Here is a 20,209-nt window from a genome sequence, read left to right on the forward strand (position 1 = left end):
TGGAACCACATGAGTAATACACCAATCCTCCGGCACCATCCCCGTTTCTAATGACATTTGAAATATTTCTGTCAGAGCCCCTGCTATTTCCACACTAACTTCCCTCAAGGTCCTAGGGAATATCCTGTCAGGATCCGGAGAGTTATCCACTTTTATATTCCTTAAAAGCACCAGTACTTCCTCCTCTTTAATCATCATAGTTTCCATAACTTCCCAATTTGTTTCCCTTACCTTACACAATTCAATATCCTTCTCCCTAGTGAATACCAAAGAAAAGAAATTGTTCAAAATCTCCCCCATCTCTTTCAGCTCCACACATAGCTGTCCACTCTGATTCTCTAAGGGACCAATTTTATCCGTCACTATCCTTTTGCTATTAATATAACGGTAGAAACCCTTTGGATTTATTTTCACCTTACTTGCCAAAGCAACCTCGTATCTTCTTTTAGCTTTTCTAATTTCTTTCTTAAGATTCTCCTTACATTCTTTGTATTCCTCGAGCACCTCATTTACTCCATGCTGCCTATATTTATTGTAGATGTCTCTCTTTTTCCTAACCAAGTTTCCAATATCCCTTGAAATCTATGGCTCTCTCAAACTTTTAACCTTTCCTTTCAACCTAACAGGAACATAAAGATTCTGTACCCTCAAAATTTCACCTTTAAATGACCTCCATTTCTCTATTACATCCTTCCCATAAAATAAATTGTCCCAATCCACTCCTTCCAAATCCTTTCGCATCTCCTCAAAGTTAGCCTTTCTCCAATCAAAAATCTCAATACTAGGTCCAGTCCTTTCCTTCTCCATAATTATATTGAAATTAATGGCATTGTGATCACTGGACCCGAAGTATTCCCCAACACATGCCTCCGTCACCTGACCTATTTCATTCCCTAACAGGAGATCCAACACCGACCTTTCTCTAGTTGGTATCTCTATGTATTGCTGCAAAAAACGATCCTGCACACATTTTACAAACTCCAAACCATCCATCCCTTTTACAATATGGGCTTCCCAATCTATGAGTGGAAAATTAAGATCTCCCACAATCACAATCCTGTGCTTACTACAAATATCTGCTATCTCCTTGCAAATTTGCTCCTCCAATTCGCGCTCCCCATTAGGTGGCCTATAATACACCCCTGTAGATAGATAGATAGATAGATACTTTATTCATCCCCATGGGGAAATTCAACTTTTTTTCCAATGTCCCATACACTTGTTGTAGCAAAACTAATTACATACAATACTTAATTCAGTAAAAAATATGATATGCATCTAAATCACTATCTCAAAAAGCATTAATAATAGCTTTTAAAAAGTTCTTAAGTCCTGGCGGTTGAATTGTAAAGCCTAATGGCATTGGGGAGTATTGACCTCTTCATCCTGTCTGAGGAGCATTGCATCGATAGTAACCTGTCGCTGAAACTGCTTCTCTGTCTCTGGATGGTGCTATGTAGAGGATGTTCAGAGTTTTCCATAATTGACCGTAGCCTACTCAGCGCCCTTCGCTCAGCTACCGATGTTAAACTCTCCAGTACTTTGCCCACGACAGAGCCCGCCTTCCTTACCAGCTTATTAAGACGTGAGGCGTCCCTCTTCTTAATGCTTCCTCCCCAACACGCCACCACAAAGAAGAGGGCGCTCTCCACAACTGACCTATAGAACATCTTCAGCATCTCACTACAGACATTGAATGACGCCAACCTTCTAAGGAAGTACAGTCGACTCTGTGCCTTCCTGCACAAGGCATCTGTGTTGGCAGTCCAGTCTAGCTTCTCGTCTAACTGTACTCCCAGATACTTGTAGGTCTTAACCTGCTCCACACATTCTCCATTAATGATCACTGGCTCCATATGAGGCCTAGATCTCCTAAAGTCCACCACCATCTCCTTGGTCTTGGTGATATTGAGACGCAGGTAGTTTGAGTTGCACCATATCACAAAGTCCTGTATCAGTTTCCTATACTCCTCCTCCTGTCCATTCCTGACACACCCCACTATGGCCGTGTCATCAGCGAACTTCTGCACATGGCAGGACTCCGAGTTATATTGGAAGTCTGATGGGTACAGGGTGAACAGGACCGGAGAGAGTACGGTTCCCTGCGGCGCTCCTGTGCTGCTGACCACCATGTCAGACCTACAGTCTCCCAACCGCACATACTGAGGTCTATCTGTCAAGTAGTCCACTATCCAATCCACCATGTGAGAGTCTGCTCCCATCTCCGTTAGTTTGTGCCTTAAGATCTTGGGCTGGATGGTGTTAAAGGCACTAGAGAAGTCAAGGAATGTAATCCTCACAGCACAACTGACCCCATCTAGGTGAGAGAGTGATTTTTGCAGCAAATACATGATAGCATCCTCCACTCCCACCTTCTCCTTATACGCAAACTGAAGAGGATCCTGGGCGTGCCTGGTTTGTGGCCTCAGATTCTGTATTATCAGCCGCTCCATGGTCTTCATCACGTGCGACGTCAAGGCAACAGGTCTGAAGTCATTCAACTCCTTTGGTTGTGGTTTCTTCGGTACTGGGACAATACAGGATGTTTTCCCCTGTCTGGGTACTCTTCTCTGCTCCAGGCTCATGTTGAAGATGCGCTGTAGTGGTTCTCCCAGCTCAGTCGCACAGGCCCTCAGTAATCGTGGGGAAACTCCATCCGGTCCAGCCGCCTTGCTGGTACAGATCTTCCTCAGTTGACCTTCCACCTGTGCAGCCATAATCCTGGGCGTGGGCAAGGTCTCCTGTGAGTGGCTATTTTCCTGTGAGGGAAGTAAGCCTGGTGTGGATTTCTGCGGTGAGGATGAGATTGAGCTGTCGAACCTGTTGAAGAAGTTGTTCAGCTGGTTCGCTTTCTCCACATCTCCACTTATGTTTGCCCCCCGCTTTGCACCGCATCCGGTGATGATCTTCATCCCATCCCACACCTCCTTCATGCTTTTTTTCTGCAGCTTTTGTTCTAGCTTCCTCCTATACTGCTCCTTTGCCCCCCTTATCTGTACTCCGAGTTCCTTCTGAACTCTTTTAAGCTCCAACCGAGTGTTACTACACCTTTCCCATTCCTCAATTCCACCCAAATAGTCTCCCTAGACAAGCCCTCTACTCTATCCTGCCAGACCACAGCTGCAATATTTTCTCAGACAAGCAACGCAACACCTCCCACTCTTGTCCCTCCGATTCTATCACACCTGAAGCAACGAAATCCAGGAATATTTAGTTGCCCATCACACCCCTCCTGCAACCATGTTTCACTAATAGCTACAACATCATATTTCCAGGTATCAATCCATGCTCTAAGCTCATCCACCTTTCTTACAATGCTCATAGCATTAAAATAAATGCATTTAAGCAATTCTCCACCTCTTCCTCTCTATTTATCTCTAACAGTACAAAGAACTTTACTGTCTTCTTTTTCTTCCTTCTCCCATATATCTGTTTCTACACTCTGGTTCCCCTCCCCCCTCGTATCTAGTTTAAATCCACTGGAGCCTCTCTAGAAAACCTACCTGGAAGAATATTTGCCCCCCTCCAGTTCAGATGTCCCACCAGAACAGGTCCCACCTTCCCAGGAAAACTGCCCAATTATCTATAAATCTGAAACCCTCCCTCCTGCACCATGTCTTCAGCCACATGTTGATCTGCACTATCTTACTATTTCTAAACCCACCTGCACGTGGCACTGGTAGCAATCCTGAGATTGCTATCCTGGAGGTCCTGTCCTTTAACTTGGCACCTAGCTCCCTAAACTCACCTTTCAGGACCTCCTCACTCTTCCTGCCCACGTCATTGGTCCCTACATGGACCACGACGTCTGGCTGCTCACCCTCCCTCTTGAGAATACTGAGAACTTAATCCGAGATATCGCGGACCCTGGCACCAGGGAGGCAACAGACCATCCGGGATTCTCGATCTCTTCTACAGAACCTCCTATCTGTCCCCCTAACTATCAAATCCCCTATCACTACTGCTCTCCTCTTTTCCCTCCTTCCCTTTTGAGCTGAGGGTCTAGTCTCGGTGCCAGAGATGCAACCACTGCAACTTGTCCCTGGTAGGTCGTCCCCACCAACAGTATCCAAAACGGTATACTTATTGTTGATGGGAAAGGCCACAGGGGTGCTCTGCTCTTCCCGTCTACTCCCCTTCCCTCTCCTGACAGTCACCCAACTACCTGCCTCTTGACTCCTAGGGGTGACTATCTCCCTGGTTAAATTGGTTAAACACAACCTACCACGCAAAAAGCCATACTGACTATCTTTAATCAGTCCGTGTCTATCCAAATACTCATATTCCAGTCCCTTAGAATACCTTTTAGTGACTTTCTGCCTATTGATGTTAGGCTCACTGGTCTATAATTTCCTGGTTTATTTTTAGAGCCTTCTTTTTATCCCCTTCATTACATCCTAATCTTTGTCTTAACATTTTTTTTCCATTGGATATTTTTTCTGCATTAAAAACGCTTTTGGGATTCTGTGAATCATGTCAGTTATGGAAAATTAAATGCCAAAGTGACAGCTAAATTTGTCACACTAAGAGGCGGAGTAGATGAATGAACTTTTTGCCTTTGAGGATATGACTCATTAATAAAACTCAACTTTCCTAATTTTCTTATTTTGATATGGCAAGAAGAAAATTCTTAAACTGATTTTTTGATTGAATTATGGTGCATTTTGAGGTAATAAGCTTTCATAATGAAATCTTCAGAACCTCTTAACTTTCAGTGCAGGGTCAAGATACAAGTCACACCTGCACAATGTACATCAGTACTGAGAGACCTCATACCTGATGTGTGCCATGGAGAGGGTGCCCCTCTCCCATTAACTTCAGTTCCTCCTTGACTTCAAAACACCTGACTGCTACCATTCACAGAACAGCTCTATTAGTGAAGCCTAGAAACATGAAACTCTTATCAAAGTCACTAATAAATTGTCTACAGAAATGATAAAACAGTACTTTCTGAACACTTTAAAGTTAGTGACAGTGAACCTTAAGGAACATGACTAATCATAACCTGCCAATTTGGATATCAGCCCACCATTCCTGTCTGTCCCTTTTAGGCCCACCTCATGCATGAAGCATAATTGGCACTGATCCCATTAACCTACATTAGGCCCATATCTTTCCTACTCTTTTCCTATCTCAGTATCTACCCAAAGTGCTTTTAAATGTTGTAATCATATCGAGATAACTATGGATCTCCTTTAAATTTCTTTCCCTCACCTTAAACCGCTGACCTCTAGTTCTCAACTAGCCTACCCTGGAAGAATAACTACCTACCCTATCTATAAGTCTCATAATTTTATAAACCATACAAGATTACCCCTCAGCCTCCAACATTTCAATGAGAATAAACTCATTCTATCCACACTTGTATAACTACAGCTCTCCATTCTCGGTAACATCCTGGTGAATAGATAGATAGATAGATAGATAGATACTTTATTCATCCCCATGGGGAAATTCAACTTTTTTCCAATGTCCCATACACTTGTTGTAGCAAAACTAATTACATACAATACTTAACTCAGTAAAAAAAATGTGATATGCATCTAAATCACCATCTCAAAAAGCATTAATAATAGCTTTAAAAAGTTCTTAAGTCCTGGCGGTAGAATTGTAAAGCCTAATGGCATTGGGGAGTATTGACCTCTTCATCCTGTCTGAGGAGCATTGCATCGATAGTAACCTGTCGCTGAAACTGCTTCTCTGTCTCAGGATGGTGCTATGTAGAGGATGTTCAGAGTTATCCATAATTGACCGTAGCCTACTCAGCGCCCTTCGCTCAGCTACCGATGTTAAACTCTCCAGTACTTTGCCCACGACAGAGCCCGCCTTCCTTACCAGCTTATTAAGACGTGAGGCGTCCCTCTTCTTAATGCTTCCTCCCCAACACGCCACCACAAAGAAGAGGGCGCTCTCCACAACTGACCTATAGAACATCTTCAGCATCTCACTACAGACATTGAATGACGCCAACCTTCTTAGGAAGTACATTCGACTCTGTGCCTTCCTGCACAAGGCATCTGTGTTGGCAGTCCAGTCTAGCTTCTCGTCTAACTGTACTCCCAAATACTTGTAGGTCTTAACCTGCTCCACACATTCTCCATTAATGATCACTGGCTCCATATGAGGCCTAGATCTCCTAAAGTCCACTACCATCTCCTTGGTCTTGGTGATATTGAGACGCAGGTAGTTTGAGTTGCACCATATCACAAAGTCCTGTATCAGTTTCCTATACTCCTCCTCCTGTCCATTCCTGACACACCCCACTATGGCCGTGTCATCAGCGAACTTCTGCACATGGCAGGACTCCGAGTTATATTGGAAGTCTGATGGGTACAGGGTGAACAGGACCGGAGAGAGTACGGTTCCCTGCGGCGCCCCTGTGCTGCTGACCACCGTGTCAGACCTACAGTCTCCCAACCGCACATACTGAGGTCTATCTGTCAAGTAGTCCACTATCCAATCCATCATGTGAGAGTCTTTCTTTACCACGACCTTCCTAAAGAGTAGAAACCTGAGCACCACATAATACTCCAAATGCAATACTACCAACATTTCATATAGCTGTAACATGGCGTCTGATTTCCCAGCTCCTATACCCAATGCCTAGCTCTGTGCAGGCAAGCATACTAAAAGCCTTCTTTGTATGAACTCGAGCAATAGAGTCAAAGCACTACAGCATAGAAACTGACCTTTTGGCCCATTTGATTATTCTGCATAGTCCCTTTAGTCAAGGTATAGATCATACTGTAGCTCTCCATACCCTTCCCATCCATGTACTTATCCAAATTTCTCTTAAATGTTGAAAACGAAACTACATGCACCATTTGTGCCGGCAGGTCATTCCACACTCTCATCACCCTCTGAGTGAAGATTCCCCCTCAGGTTCTCTTAAATATTTTACTTTCACTCTTAACCTATGACCTCTAGTTATAGTCTCACCCAACCTCAATGGAAAAAGCCTGGTTGCATTTCCCCTATCTGAAACCTTATAATTTTGTAAACCTCTACCAAATCTCCCCTCCTTCTCCTACACTCCAGAGAATAAAGTGCTGATCTAACATGCAGCTTGTATTTGTCCTTTCTCTGCAGTCTCACAGAAATGTAGCTATGCTTGCCTGATACTATCATCTGTTATGCAGTAATTCACACTACCATCCTGAGAAATCTTTTAAAGTAAATTATTTTGGAATACTTTAGATGGTCTAATAACCCAACCTGGCTTACTTTAAATACCGAATCATTAAAGGATCATCATATTTATTTTCTCTGACAATACATTATATGCAAATAGATCCTTGAAGAAAATTCTAATTTGTTTAGTATTACAAAAAGGAAATTATTCCAAAATTGGAATTGCACTTTTGTATTCAATGCTTGTGGTTAAACAAGTGAAAACTCTTTGAATTTGTAATATGGAAACTGCAGTAAAATCATGCTTGCTCTTTTAGGCACAATATAATGTGACAACAACCACCATGGTGAATGCAGACCAAGCTTTGGATGAAATTATTCGGATTTTACCAACCAAACGTGTAGACTTTGTGCAAAAGGGGTAAGTTTTTAAAATTAGTCCAATATTTGAATGAAAGTAATGGGTATTAGTGTTAAAGTATTGCAGGTTTGATGGGAATGAGGTACCTATGCATCAACAAAATTGAAAACACGTTTAATAGTTTCATCTCACAAGATTTATTGTTCTGGTGTTTACTACTGTGGCAGTGAATGAGTGCAAAGTTCTCTATTTACAACTTCTTTTAAATGCAGTTATCTTTTATACACACACAAGCCATTATATAAATGGAATACAGATGATTATTTACTGGAATAATTGTTTAGAACATTTCAATGTTATTTTAATTCCTACTGTAAAATGTCCCAATTGTAGCTCTGTAAATTGTTCAGTCAATTTATTTTAATTTGGTGACTTATGAATTTGACCATTCACTTTGTTAGGTTACTTGGCCTGCTTGATGACACCTTATACTGGATAACCAAGATTTCCAAACATTTTTGATTATGGACTGAAAATGAGTCACAATCTGGCTACTTTTGTTTTCATCATATCCAGCCATCGCTGGCATTTTTTTTGCCCTTTTTCTTTATACAGTCTGATCTGCTGGATATGCCCAGCAGACTAGACCATATAACATTACATAAACTTTATAATATTAGCAACATATTGCTTAGACACAGGTCTTGCTGTTTTTAATGCCTTAATGGACATTTTATTTAATCCAATCAGAAACAAATTGATTTACTCCAGCAATTGCTCTACTTCACCTTCAATGATACCTGCAGTTTCTTCCTTTCTTATTCTGATGAAAAGTCTCAAACCTGAAGCATTGTTTTTCTTTCTATAGATGCCGCCTAATCTGCTGATTCCTTCTAGTATTTTCTGATTTTTATCTTGGCTTTCTTGCATTCGTAGTTCTTTTGATTTTCACTCTTTTCAAGTTGGAAGATGGCACACAGCAGTGTTGCTTGCGTTGCTTAAATGGCACACAGGGTTGGTTCTATCTGTTCGACTAAAGTTTCAAAAACTGCAGTGATGCTAAACTTTAACAGGTGGCAAATGAGAGGCATTATGCCATCTCTGTACAACAGGACATGGGTTAGCAGAATAGACAGGGAAGTGGCAAATAGAATTTAATACATAAGTTTGAAGTGTTGCATTTTGGCAGAAGGGACGGGAAAAGACAGAGTAACATAAAATGCTGATGGAACTCAGCAGGGCAGGCAGCGTCTATGGAGAGGAATAAAGTGATGTTTGGGCATCAGGACATGATTTCCTCTAGCATTTTGTGGGTGTTACTCTGGATTTCCAGTATCTGCAGAACCTCTTGTGTTTGGGATGGGAAAAGGCAACAGGTTTGGTGAGATACTTCTGAGATGTGCAGGAACAGAGGGGAATGGGGAGGGGTTAAGTGCAGAATTCTTTGAAGATGATGCGGGCAGTCCCCCGGGTTACGATCAAATTCCGTTCCTGTCAGATTTGTACATAAGTCAGAACAGGTACATACAGTATTATTTAGCGTCAGTTAGTACAGTCGGCCCTCATTATCTGCGGGTGATTGGTTCCGGGGACCCCCCTCCCCCCCCCCCCCCCCCCCCCCCCCCCGCGGATACAAAAAACACAGATGCTCAGGTCCCTTATTTAAACTGGCTTAGTGCGGTGGTCTTTAGGACCCAGCGGAACTCCGGACCTTATTTAACCTGTCTCAGTCCGGTGGACTTTAGGACCCGGCGCAGCTCTGAATCCGCAGTGTTTCTGTTCATGAAAATAATCATGATCACGATTAAAAAGAAGATGGAAGCGATAAAGCGATCGGAAAGAGGTGAAACTCTATTGGTCATTGGAAAAGCATTAGGCTGCAGTCGGTCAACGATCAGAACAATTTTAATGGAGCATGTGAAAGCCCCTGCCCCAATGAAAGCTACAATTATTACTAAGCAACGCACTGGTTTAATTATTGAAATACATACATTTCTTAAGTGTTTTATTTGCGTAGAAAGGTAAAATATATACTATATACAAAGACAAACATTTGACTAACTGACGCTAAATAATACCGGATGTACCTGTTCCAACTTCAAATCTGACTTAAAGGTGTACTCAGGAACGGAACTCATTCATAACCTGGGGACTGCCTGTACTTCTAAATCATCTCTAGATTACTTATAATACCTAATACAATGTAAATGCTATGTAAGTAGTTGTTATACTGTATTGTTTAGGGAATAATGACAAGAAAATGTAGCCTATACATGCTCAAACAACAAGTGCTGGAGAGAAAACTTCTGGGTTTTCGCAATCCACGGTTGGTTGAATCCGCAGATAAGGAGGGCCGACTGTATATAGTATATATTTTGCCTTTCTATGCATATAAAATACTTAAGAAACGTATGTATTCCAATAATTAAACCACTGTATTGCTTAGTAATAATTGTAGCTTTCATCGGGGCAGGGCCTTTCACATGCTGCATTATTCTCACTTTATCCGTTATCCTTTAAAATTGTTCCGATCGTTGACCGACTGTAGCCTAACACTTTTCCAATGATCAGTGTTTCACCTCTTTCCAATCAGTTTATTATTTCCATTTCATTTTCAATCGTGATCGTTTTCCGTCAAGGGAACAGATAACTGCGGATTCAGCAGCAGCTGCGGGTCCTCTGCTCCCCTGGGTCCTAAAATTCACCCGCACTGAGACAGGTGTAAAGGGGGTTTCTTCTTTTTCTTTGTTACTACGTATGTTAATCAAAATGGCTGCTTTGTTTTGTTAAAAGCAGGAATGCTTCTTTGTTGCGAGAGAGTGCTGGAAGCTTGTTTGGGTTAAAATTTACTGATAACGAGAATTGTATTCATTTATTAACCAATTGGGATTAATGTTGTTCTTTCTTCTGAGTCTGTAAGCTATTGTTGGCGGGCATTTTGGGGGAGTTGGCACGAGGGGGTGAGAGAGGGAGGACGCGATGCTGTAAACTGGGCGAGGAATGGACCCAAAGCGGGGTGTCCGAGGCCAGGAGGTACCCCAAGGAGAGGAGACGAAGATAGATGTGCTTGGTTGACCACTTTGGGTGGTCCTGAGCTGCGAGTCGAGGAGTTCGGAGGGGATCGAATGGTGGCCAGTAGACTTCAGTAATTGAGCTCCAACGGTTGTGCAGGAAGTGGTTTGGACTTTGATAAGTTTGGTGCCTTTTCTTTATTTTCTTTTCCTTCATATATACTGTATCGTTATTAATCACTTAGTTGTAGTAATAAGTGACTAATAACGATACAGTATATATGAAGGAAAAGGCGCCAAACTTATCAAAGTCCAAACCACTTCGGGCACAACCGTTGGAGCTCAATTACTGAAGTCTTCTGGCCACCATTCGATCCCCTCCAAACTCCTCGACTCGCAGCTCAGGGCCACCCGAAGTGGTCAACCAAGCACATCTATCTTCGTCTCCTCTCCTCAGGGTACCTCCTGGCCTCAGACCCCAACTTGGGGTCCATTCCGCTCCCAGTTTACAGCATTGCGTCCTCCCTCTCTCACCCCCTCGCGCTGATCTCCCCAAAAGCCCGCCAACAATAGCTTACAGACTCAGAAGAAAGAACAACATTAATCCCAATTGGTTAACAAAGGAATACAATTCTCGTTATCAGTAAATTTTAACCCAAACAAGCTTCCAGCACTCTCTCGCAACAAAGAAGCATTCCCACTTTTAACAAAACAAAGAAGCCATTTTGATTAACATACGCAGTAACAAAGAAAAAGAAGAAACCCCCTTTACACAGGTTAGATGGGACAAGTGAGGGCAGTGCTGACTGGAAAAGGGGGGGGGATCAGGGTGAATCTTGCTAACAAATATTTAAGCCAAATACAAAGTTACACACTTAACGCAGTGTTAACAGCAACAACTTAAAATGGAGGATGGCGTCATGATCTGACTTAAAATGGAAGACGGCGTTCTCCTCCCTCCATTCATAATTACGAGTTGTTCGTAAGTCGGACATTCATAATTCGGGGACTGCCTGTAGAAGTGAAAGAGAAGTAAGTGGCTATGAAGTCCAAATTTCAACATGCTCTACTGAATATATAAAAAATAAAGTTATGATGAACTTTTATATAACTCTGATTAGACCACAAGTAGAGAATTGAATTCAGTTTTGGTCACAACATTTGGGGGCGGATGTGAAGGTTCTAATGCAGTGATATTACCTGAATAGTCCCAGTAATGGAAGATTTGACTACATTGTTAGGCGAGAGAAACTTGAGTTGTTCTTAGTGTAAAGGAGATTGAAAGGTATGAGATAATTGGGTTAGAAAAGGTAGATAAATAAAAGCTGTCCCTATTAGTTGATGGTATATTGGCTATGGCTTATGGATCTCAGGTGATGATGAAGAGATGCACATGGACAAGGAAGGACATTTTTTTCTTAAGCAAGGTGGAGACCATCAATATTTTCAAAAGTAAATTGGATTAACACCTTAAACTTGCAGGATTACTGGCTGCGTGTAGGGGAATTGAACTGATTAGATTACTCAACAAAAAGCTAAATTGGGTTACAAGATTGCCTCCTGTGCCATAATGAGTCTAACTTAACACTGGACAGCAAAAGGAAAAAGGGAGTGCATCCAATGGAAAGCATGAGATCTTTGTGGCCAGTTTTCTTCTTTGTTTTCCATACTCTATCTTTACACTGCAATATTGCAAAGGTGGGGACGAGATGGATGGTGTACAGTTTTTGGGTCGCTAAAGTTAGAGGTGGGGGTGGGTAGCTTTCACAGGATGATGTAGGAGGAAAAGGAGATGGCAGGCCTACATAGGGATGAATAAATAACAAAGATCAGTTGAGCTTTCAAATGATACAACATTAGGAAGTACAGTGACCCCAATGCTGATACCCTCTCTGATATCCTATCAGTTGTCCTCCTGGAGCATGTTGAACAACATTGCCATCAGCAACTTCATCAGCTTCCTGTAAATCTGAAACTTAATGTATTGATTTTGTTAGATGAGCCAAGATAATTTTGATGCGGGATGGATAAAAAATGTTCATTAACGTCCTTCACAAGCTAATACTGCCCTCCCTACAAGTCACACTTACGTACTAAGGCTGTTTAAATGTAAAGCAAGAGCAGCTCTTGAAATACTCCTCATCCAGAAAGTGCCGTAATATAGCCTATAGTGTTTTTTCTTTGGCATTGCAAGTAATCCCACTGGTTATATTACAAGACACTTTGCAGTAAATGCATTAAAGAAAGGATCAGTATTAGTTACGCGGGGGGAGGGGTGGAGAATGACTAAAATTTAATTGAAAATTTCTTTACATTATTTTTTCACATTCAGGGCTTTGTTTCCTAAACAATACAACTCTCAGCATATTAGCAATTTGTTACTACTTCTGAATTCTGTATTCTGGATAACTTGCATTTGGCTAAAACACTTCCTTCTTTTCTGGAGGAGCTGTTACTCCATACTCTTGCATGGCACTCAATTTGGTATAATGTACTGTCTTTTTAATAGGTTTGAGTTGTACAGCAACATTTCCTAGTATAAATATTGTTGGAAAGATTCAGTAAACTAATCAAAATTGTTTCTTTCCCAACTTCTAAAATGTTTGCATTTCTATTACTACTTCACAGATTTGAAATAATTTGTTTTATATAGAGTCTTAAAATAGTCCTGTTGGTTACGCTGTCAGCTAGTTATTTCCAGCACCAGATCTTAATAAATAAGCTGACTTTTTTGTAAAGCTATCTATTCCCAGGGGTTGAAACAGAAAATGTGCTTCTACTGGGATTTGCGACATTAAACCTCTCAAGCCATCTCCATTTGATTTTATGAACTCAATATTTTTTTATATCCTTGTAAGATACTCTGACATTGAAGTTCACTCTATCAATACTGACGTTAATCACACAAAGCACAAGGAATAATTTTGCTTCCAGCAAGAAATGCAAACCTAGAAGCAAAGTAATTTAGCCTTGTATAAAGTAAAGGAGATTGGATGTAAAAATTGGCAAATGAATGGATGAAGTAACTCCATTCTGCTAACCCATTAGTGGTTGGAAACATTTTAAAATTCAAAGTAAGTTTATTATCAAAGCACATACAGCATATGTCACCATATACAGCCATGAGATTCATTTTCTTGCGGGCAATCACAGTAAATACAAGTGACACAATAGAATCAATGAAAGATCACACCCAACAAGACAAAAAAATACAACAAACTGAAAGTAAGTAAATAAACAATAAATATTGAAAACATGAGATGATGAGTTCTTGAAAGTGAGCCCATAGGTTGTGGGAACAGTTCAGTAATAGGTCGAATGAAGTTATCCCCTTTGTTTCAAGAGCCTGATGGTTGAGAGGTAATAGTTCTTTCTTAACCTGTTAGTGTTGGTCCATGTAGCATCTTCCTGATGGCAGAGGAGAGCAAGGCCTGGAGGTGGGGATACTGCTTATCTGCGGCAACACTCCTTGCAGATGTGCTCAATGGTGAGGAGGGATTTACCCTTGTTGGACTGGACAGTATTCACTACATTTTAGGCTTTTTATACAAGGGTATTGATGTTTCCATGCCAAGTGTGATACAACCAGTCAATATACTCTCCACCACACATCTGCAGAAATTTGTCAAAGTTTTAGATGACATGCAGAATCTTCACAAACTTCTAAGGAAGTGGAGTAGGTTGTCATTGTATACAAGCCACTGGCTCCGTACCCTCTCTCTGCAAATGCTACCTGTCATGCTGACTTGTTTCCAGTTTTAAGTTTTTGTTTCAGATTTATATCTGTAGTTTTTTTTTTCTCTTTTCAGTCCCTAGCTGAGTTTGATGTGCCTGGCCAGTTGGACTTTGCCTATATTCTCCTTTATTTCTGATCTCAAGCAAGATTTTTTATTTTTGCTTCTGGGACTTTTCTCTTTATCCAGATAGATTGGTTGTCATTAGCAAGCTGCTAACATCATTTCTGTTGACACTCATTTGTTTTCTTTTTTTCTCCTGGTCTTCACTTTGTCACAAACATCACCTTTGTTCTTCCCCTTCGTTTCTCTTCTGTGCAACTTTTAAAACATACCTGCCTTCTAAATTGACCCAGTTAGGTGCAAATACTATAAATCTGAAACCTCACTGCGTCTCACTCCACAAATGCTGCTGACCTGCAATTTTTGCTTTTATACCAAACTCGGAGGCATTTCACTTCAACGCTTTATATAAAAGTACTGAGTAAAAAGGCTGACTCACTGTGACGTATTGAAATATATTACCTACATATTCTTGCATGTACAGTAAATGCAGGCAGAAGAATAATTAGTATTCTCTTTATTGTAAAATGATAAAACATGATGCATCTGTTTTCCTTAATCTGTATCTAAATTGTAGCATACTACATTGGAAATATGAGCTTGGCCATTGTCTCTCTTAGATTCTTAACCAATTTTTTGCTGAAAATAGCAGTTGGTCAATCAGTGCTGTAAATGACAGAATCCCAGAAAATGCTGAAAATATCAGAATTCTAAATTCCAGAAAGTAATTTTATGTTAATCCTGCTCTTGTTTGGGGAAAAACACTTTTTGGTAGACCAGCACGTGATTGTTTTTGTTAGTCAATGTTACAATTCCTTTCTATACACAGTTTTCAAGAATCAGTTTATATTGCTTCCTCTGGATGGTGCTATTGTATTAATTACTCAATGTTCCAACATTTAGACATGGTTGATACACCAAGAATACTTTTGCAAAATAAACCTTTGCTTGGGAGTTGGATTAACTTTTATCGCATGGTGCGGCAAGCTTTTCAATTTCCCAAATATTATCAAGGACTGTTAAGTCCTGAAGAACATTTAACATTCCTATCTGGATGAATGAATCCCCTAACAAAAAAAAAGGCATTGTCATTCTTCCTTCATAGTGCTTTTATGAGCACCGATTGAGAATTTTATGTGAACACATTATTCTTATGCTGTTTTACCTTCATCTTAAATGCTTCTATGACATTTACCTCAACTCTATATGGTAATACCATCTATATTTATAGAAGCCCGCATTTGGTAGTTCTCATTTATGTTTGAGTGGAAACTCTGGTGGGAGGCAGTGAAGAAAATATATCTTTTGAAATGGAAGCAACTTTGGGTGTAATTTGCAGCAAAATTAGTAATTCTGTTCAAAGTAGAAATATCATTTTACTTCATGATATCTTAATGTTCTCACTGCTTTATTTTTCATTCAGAGAATATCTTGTCTTTATTATTAAAAATTACTTTAAATCAATTGATGGCTTGGTAATTAGCATAACAGATATGGAGAATTTCCTTTGGTAATTACTTTGTAAAATCAAAACTGGTAATTGGGAGCAACTGCAATGCAATAAAGTCTCCTGAAACTTGCCACAGTACCATTTGAAATACAGTGTGAACATTGATGAGATTGAACTTTTAAATAGTTCACTTCTATCTGTTTTAACTAAATTTTGTGGTCTTAACATAAAAATCTTCCATATATGTGTGCACTCAAGGAATGATAGTCTCTCAATGGGTGATTAAAGTATGCTTATAAATCTATTTTTTTCATACTTTATTCATTAGATGCATTAAGCCAATTTGCTCAAGTTAGAACAACATTGAAATAACAGAATTTTAGAAGAAATTCTATATTATGATTATATATTCATACTGTGCAATCATCACCTTGTTCTCCATCAGCTATACTTTAAAATGCTGGACGAGGTCAGACTTTGGAAAGGTCACCATGCAGTTCAAATTGGAGATGTGTCAGCTCAGCAAGCCTGAAGTGATTGGTATCAGAAGACAGCGACTAAAGGGTGATGCCTGGGTTTATAAACGTTTAGTCGAAGATATTTTATCCAGTTCCAACATCTAATTAGTGCTTATATTAGCAATTAAATTTAAGTTCTTTGATTAATGAAAGGAGTATTTTGTTGTTGTGGCATTGTGTACCATTTACTATTTTACTTGTGCCTTCACTGATTTCTCAGTTTAATGTAATCTAGCTGCATCAATATACACTGACCATAACAAAAAAAGTTTTGGAAACGTGCATGTAGAGGGTATTTTTTAGTGATTCTTTTTATAAATAATTCTAATATCTTTTACATCAACATTAGGACACTATCACCTGAGAAGGTTCCTAAAATACATGAGGATGAGGATGGATGGACTAGGCATGTTACCCTAGGCACTGAGAAATTTGTGTTCCTAGCTATGTAAACCTAAGAAGCTGTATAAAATTGTGATCTTCCTAACTTAAATTTAGCCATGAGTGAGTGAATTTTAAAAATCATTTGTATGCCGAAATAGAAATATTTATATATGGGAGGGTCAAACAAAGAAGTTTGAAATGGAGTGGTCCATTCAATTTTAAATTGCTTTACTAATATTAAGTTAAACCTCTCTTGGTAAAAATTGAGGCATAATTAACGCAGATAAAGAAACTCATGATTAAATTGCACAACATAGCTTTGTAGTAGTTATATTCAACTTCTATTTTATTTTCTGTTTATTTTTTGTGATCATGTAATGTGTAATTTGTAAAAAGTGCATTTTTTATCTGTGTGAGTTGGTTATACTGTCATTCCTTAATAAACTTGTAAATTTTCTTAGATTTGGTCTTAATATACCATTTTATTTTTGAATCTTAATTGTTAATTTTCTAATTTTCAGTCGTGACTATTCCAATTTTTTTGAAAATCCAGCATTTACAGAACACTGCATTCAGTCAAAGATTGCTTAATATATCATTTGCATAATTCTCTTCCTGTCTGTGATTTAAAGAGGATTTATTGGGATCGTTAAAAGAGTCACAGCTGCAGTTACCACAGTTGAACTATACACTCAGTATGTTGCATAAAATTAAGTTGATTTAAATAACTTGCCTGTCTTTCTGAATGTTAAATGAAATTTTGTATTTACTAACTAATGATCTAAAATGGACTGACATGACACAAGGAAATTGCCTCTGGAAGCTGATTCCAGCTTATCAGTGACTTGTGACAGTACTATTAAAGGGTACTGTGACAATGTTGAGAGTGCATTTTACCTGTAGAGTATTTGCAATGATCCCTTTTTACCTGCTTAAATGTTTCCCTTTGCTGGTTTACATTATTCAGCTTGTTTAGATTAAACAGCATACAATAAATTGACTGACTTACCAGCCAAAAAAAAAAGATACCATTCTTAATGGTTAAAGGTCTCTGAGCAATTGCAGGGAATATCAAAGTGTCTGATTAAATTTACGGTATTGAGATCTGTTTACATTGCTCAACCACACTTCAGCTAATCGTAGAACTATAAGTTAAGATAAATTTGATTTTTATGACAATCAACGAAGTGATGAATGAGCATACCAATTTACATATTTAACGTGTAGTGCAAGGCCATTTAATGTCTGACAGTTCTCAGCAGTTGTATGAATATCTGATACTATGAATATTTAGTTCATTGAGGTTATAGTATATTGCCTCATTTTGCATTCATTCCCCAAGGATAAAATTGCACATTTTGCCTCTACAGATACAGTCCAAATTTGGTCTGCTGTTTTCTTTTTGAATCTGCCTTGGTTAAGAAATTAGCATCCATTGTTTATTAAATTCATTGTTAACTGAACTTTTTTTGTTTCTTTTCTTTACTTCTGTACCAATTGGTATCAATGTGTGGGCATCCAAGCAGAGAAAAGCAACAGTTTTAAAATAAAAATTCAAGAAAATACACTGGGATTTTAAATGCCATTTTACAATATTGTACCTCTGTGTGCCGATTAGAGATATTCACTTATTTAATTTCTTGGTGTTTTTTTATATAAATATAATTAACCTTAATGATTCCTGCTTCTGTAAAAAAAAATTGTACCATCTCTGAAATTCTCACCCTCCTTATCCCTCATCTCCCACAGTCTAGTATGTTCTTCTGATTCCAGCCTCTTTGTTATTCTCAAATTTAGACCCTAAAACTCTATTTCTACATCAGATTTGTCCTTTCAGGATACTCACTGCTTAAACCAAGTGCTTGGACTCCGTTTTTATACCTCATCTTTCTCAGTAAATTTCGATAATAGTGAAGTGTGCCTTGGATAATTTTAGTATTTTTGAAGAGGAAACATGAAAAGGCATAAGCATTGTTTTTTTTAAAAAAAGCCTCTTTCTGATTCCATAAATGTCTGTCATCTTTTGTTGCACACAAATGCTTGAGGAACTCAGCAGACCAGGCAGCATCTATGGGGAAGAAAGTACAGTCAATGTTTCTGGCTGAAACCCTTCAGCAGGACTGAAATAAAAATGCTGAGAAGCAGATTTGAAAGGTGGGGGGAGGGGAGAGAGAAATGCCAGGTGATAGGTGAAACTTGGAGGGTGAGGGATGGAGCAAAGACCTAGGAAGTTGATTGGTGAAAAAGTCAGAAGGCCATGGAAGAAAGAAAAAAGGGGGTGGGGTAGGAGCACTGGAGGGAGGCGATGGGTGGGCAAGGAGGTAACATGAGAGAGGGAAAAGGGAATGGGAAGTGGTGAAGTGGGGGGGGTCATTACTGGAAGTTAGAGAAATAGATGTTCATACCATCAGTTGGAGGCTCCCCAAATGGAATACAAGGTGTTGTTCCTCCAACCTAAGTGTGGCCTTATCCCGACAGTGAAGGAGGCCATGGATGGACATATCAGAATGGGAATGGAAAGTGAAATTAAAATGGGTGGCCACTGGGAGTTCCCATTTGTTCTGGCGGATGGAGTGTAGATGCTAGGCAAAGCAGTCTCCCAATCTGTGTCAGGTCTCACCAATATATAAGAGGCCCACTGTGTGCACCAAACATGGTATATGACCCCAACAGACTCAGGTGAAGTGTCACCTCACCTGGAATGACTGGTTGGGGCCCTGAATGGTAGTGATTTTACCAAACAACTTCCTAGCTCTTTACTTCATCCCTCCCCTTCCAAGTTTCACCTATTGCCTGGAGTTTTTCTCTCCCCTCCCCCACCTTTCAAACCTACTCCTCAGCTTTTTTTCTTTTCAAATCTTTTTATTAATTTTTTAAGAAAAACATAAGAAAAATATTAGTACAAAACATTTGAGAGTACATAATAGATTAATTAACAATCAAATATGTATTAATCAATACACAGAGTCTCTCAAACTCATAGTATAATGTAAAGGAATTAAGAAAAAAAAAGAAACCCCCCCCAAAAAAAAACAACTAAAAAAAAACTTTAAAAAAAACTAACCAACATGGGCAATCGCATAATGTTAAATACATACAGTAGTGCCAATGACTCCCAACCTCCATCCACACAATCCAGGATAGTAACAATAAGGTTCAGGATCAGACCATTTAATTCATATGAAAATGTTGAATAAATGGTCTCCAAGCTTCCTCAAATTTAACTGAAGAGTCAAAAACTACACTTCTAATTTTTTCTAAGCTCAAACAGGAAATAGTTTGAGAAAACCACTGAAATACAGTTGGAGGGTTAATTTCTTTCCAATTCAGTAAAATAAATCTTCTAGCCATTAGTGTAACAAATGCAATCATTCGTTGGGATGAAGCGGATAAACGCTTATTATCTATCATTGGTAGACCAAAAATTGCGGTAAAAGGATGTGGTTGGAGATTAATATTTAAAACTCTTGAAATAATATTAAAAATATCTTTCCAATAGTTTTATAAACAAGGACAAGACCAAAACATATGGGTCAACGAAGCAATATCAGAATGAC

General features: G+C 39.3%; 1 protein-coding gene across 4 annotated transcripts in view; it reads left to right on the plus strand.

The window, feature by feature from the left end:
- melk (maternal embryonic leucine zipper kinase) overlaps positions 1-18,092 on the plus strand; it is a 93,775-nt gene extending 75,683 nt beyond the window's left edge. For 2 of the 4 annotated variants that reach the window (XM_073023979.1, XM_073023986.1), the window contains 2 exons: positions 7,449-7,552; positions 16,196-18,091. In XM_073023979.1, the coding sequence (XP_072880080.1) occupies positions 7,449-7,552; positions 16,196-16,373 (282 nt within the window). In that variant the 3' untranslated portion in view covers positions 16,374-18,091. Of the gene's footprint in view, positions 1-7,448; positions 7,553-16,195 lie in introns of all 4 variants that reach the window. The other 2 variants (XM_073023995.1, XM_073024004.1) reach the window with 2 other exon arrangements.
- The last annotated feature ends 2,117 nt before the right edge of the window (positions 18,093-20,209 follow it).

This window comes from Hemitrygon akajei, chromosome 2 (assembly GCF_048418815.1).
Source record: "Hemitrygon akajei chromosome 2, sHemAka1.3, whole genome shotgun sequence".
In the NCBI taxonomy this organism is placed as follows: domain Eukaryota; kingdom Metazoa; phylum Chordata; class Chondrichthyes; order Myliobatiformes; family Dasyatidae; genus Hemitrygon; species Hemitrygon akajei.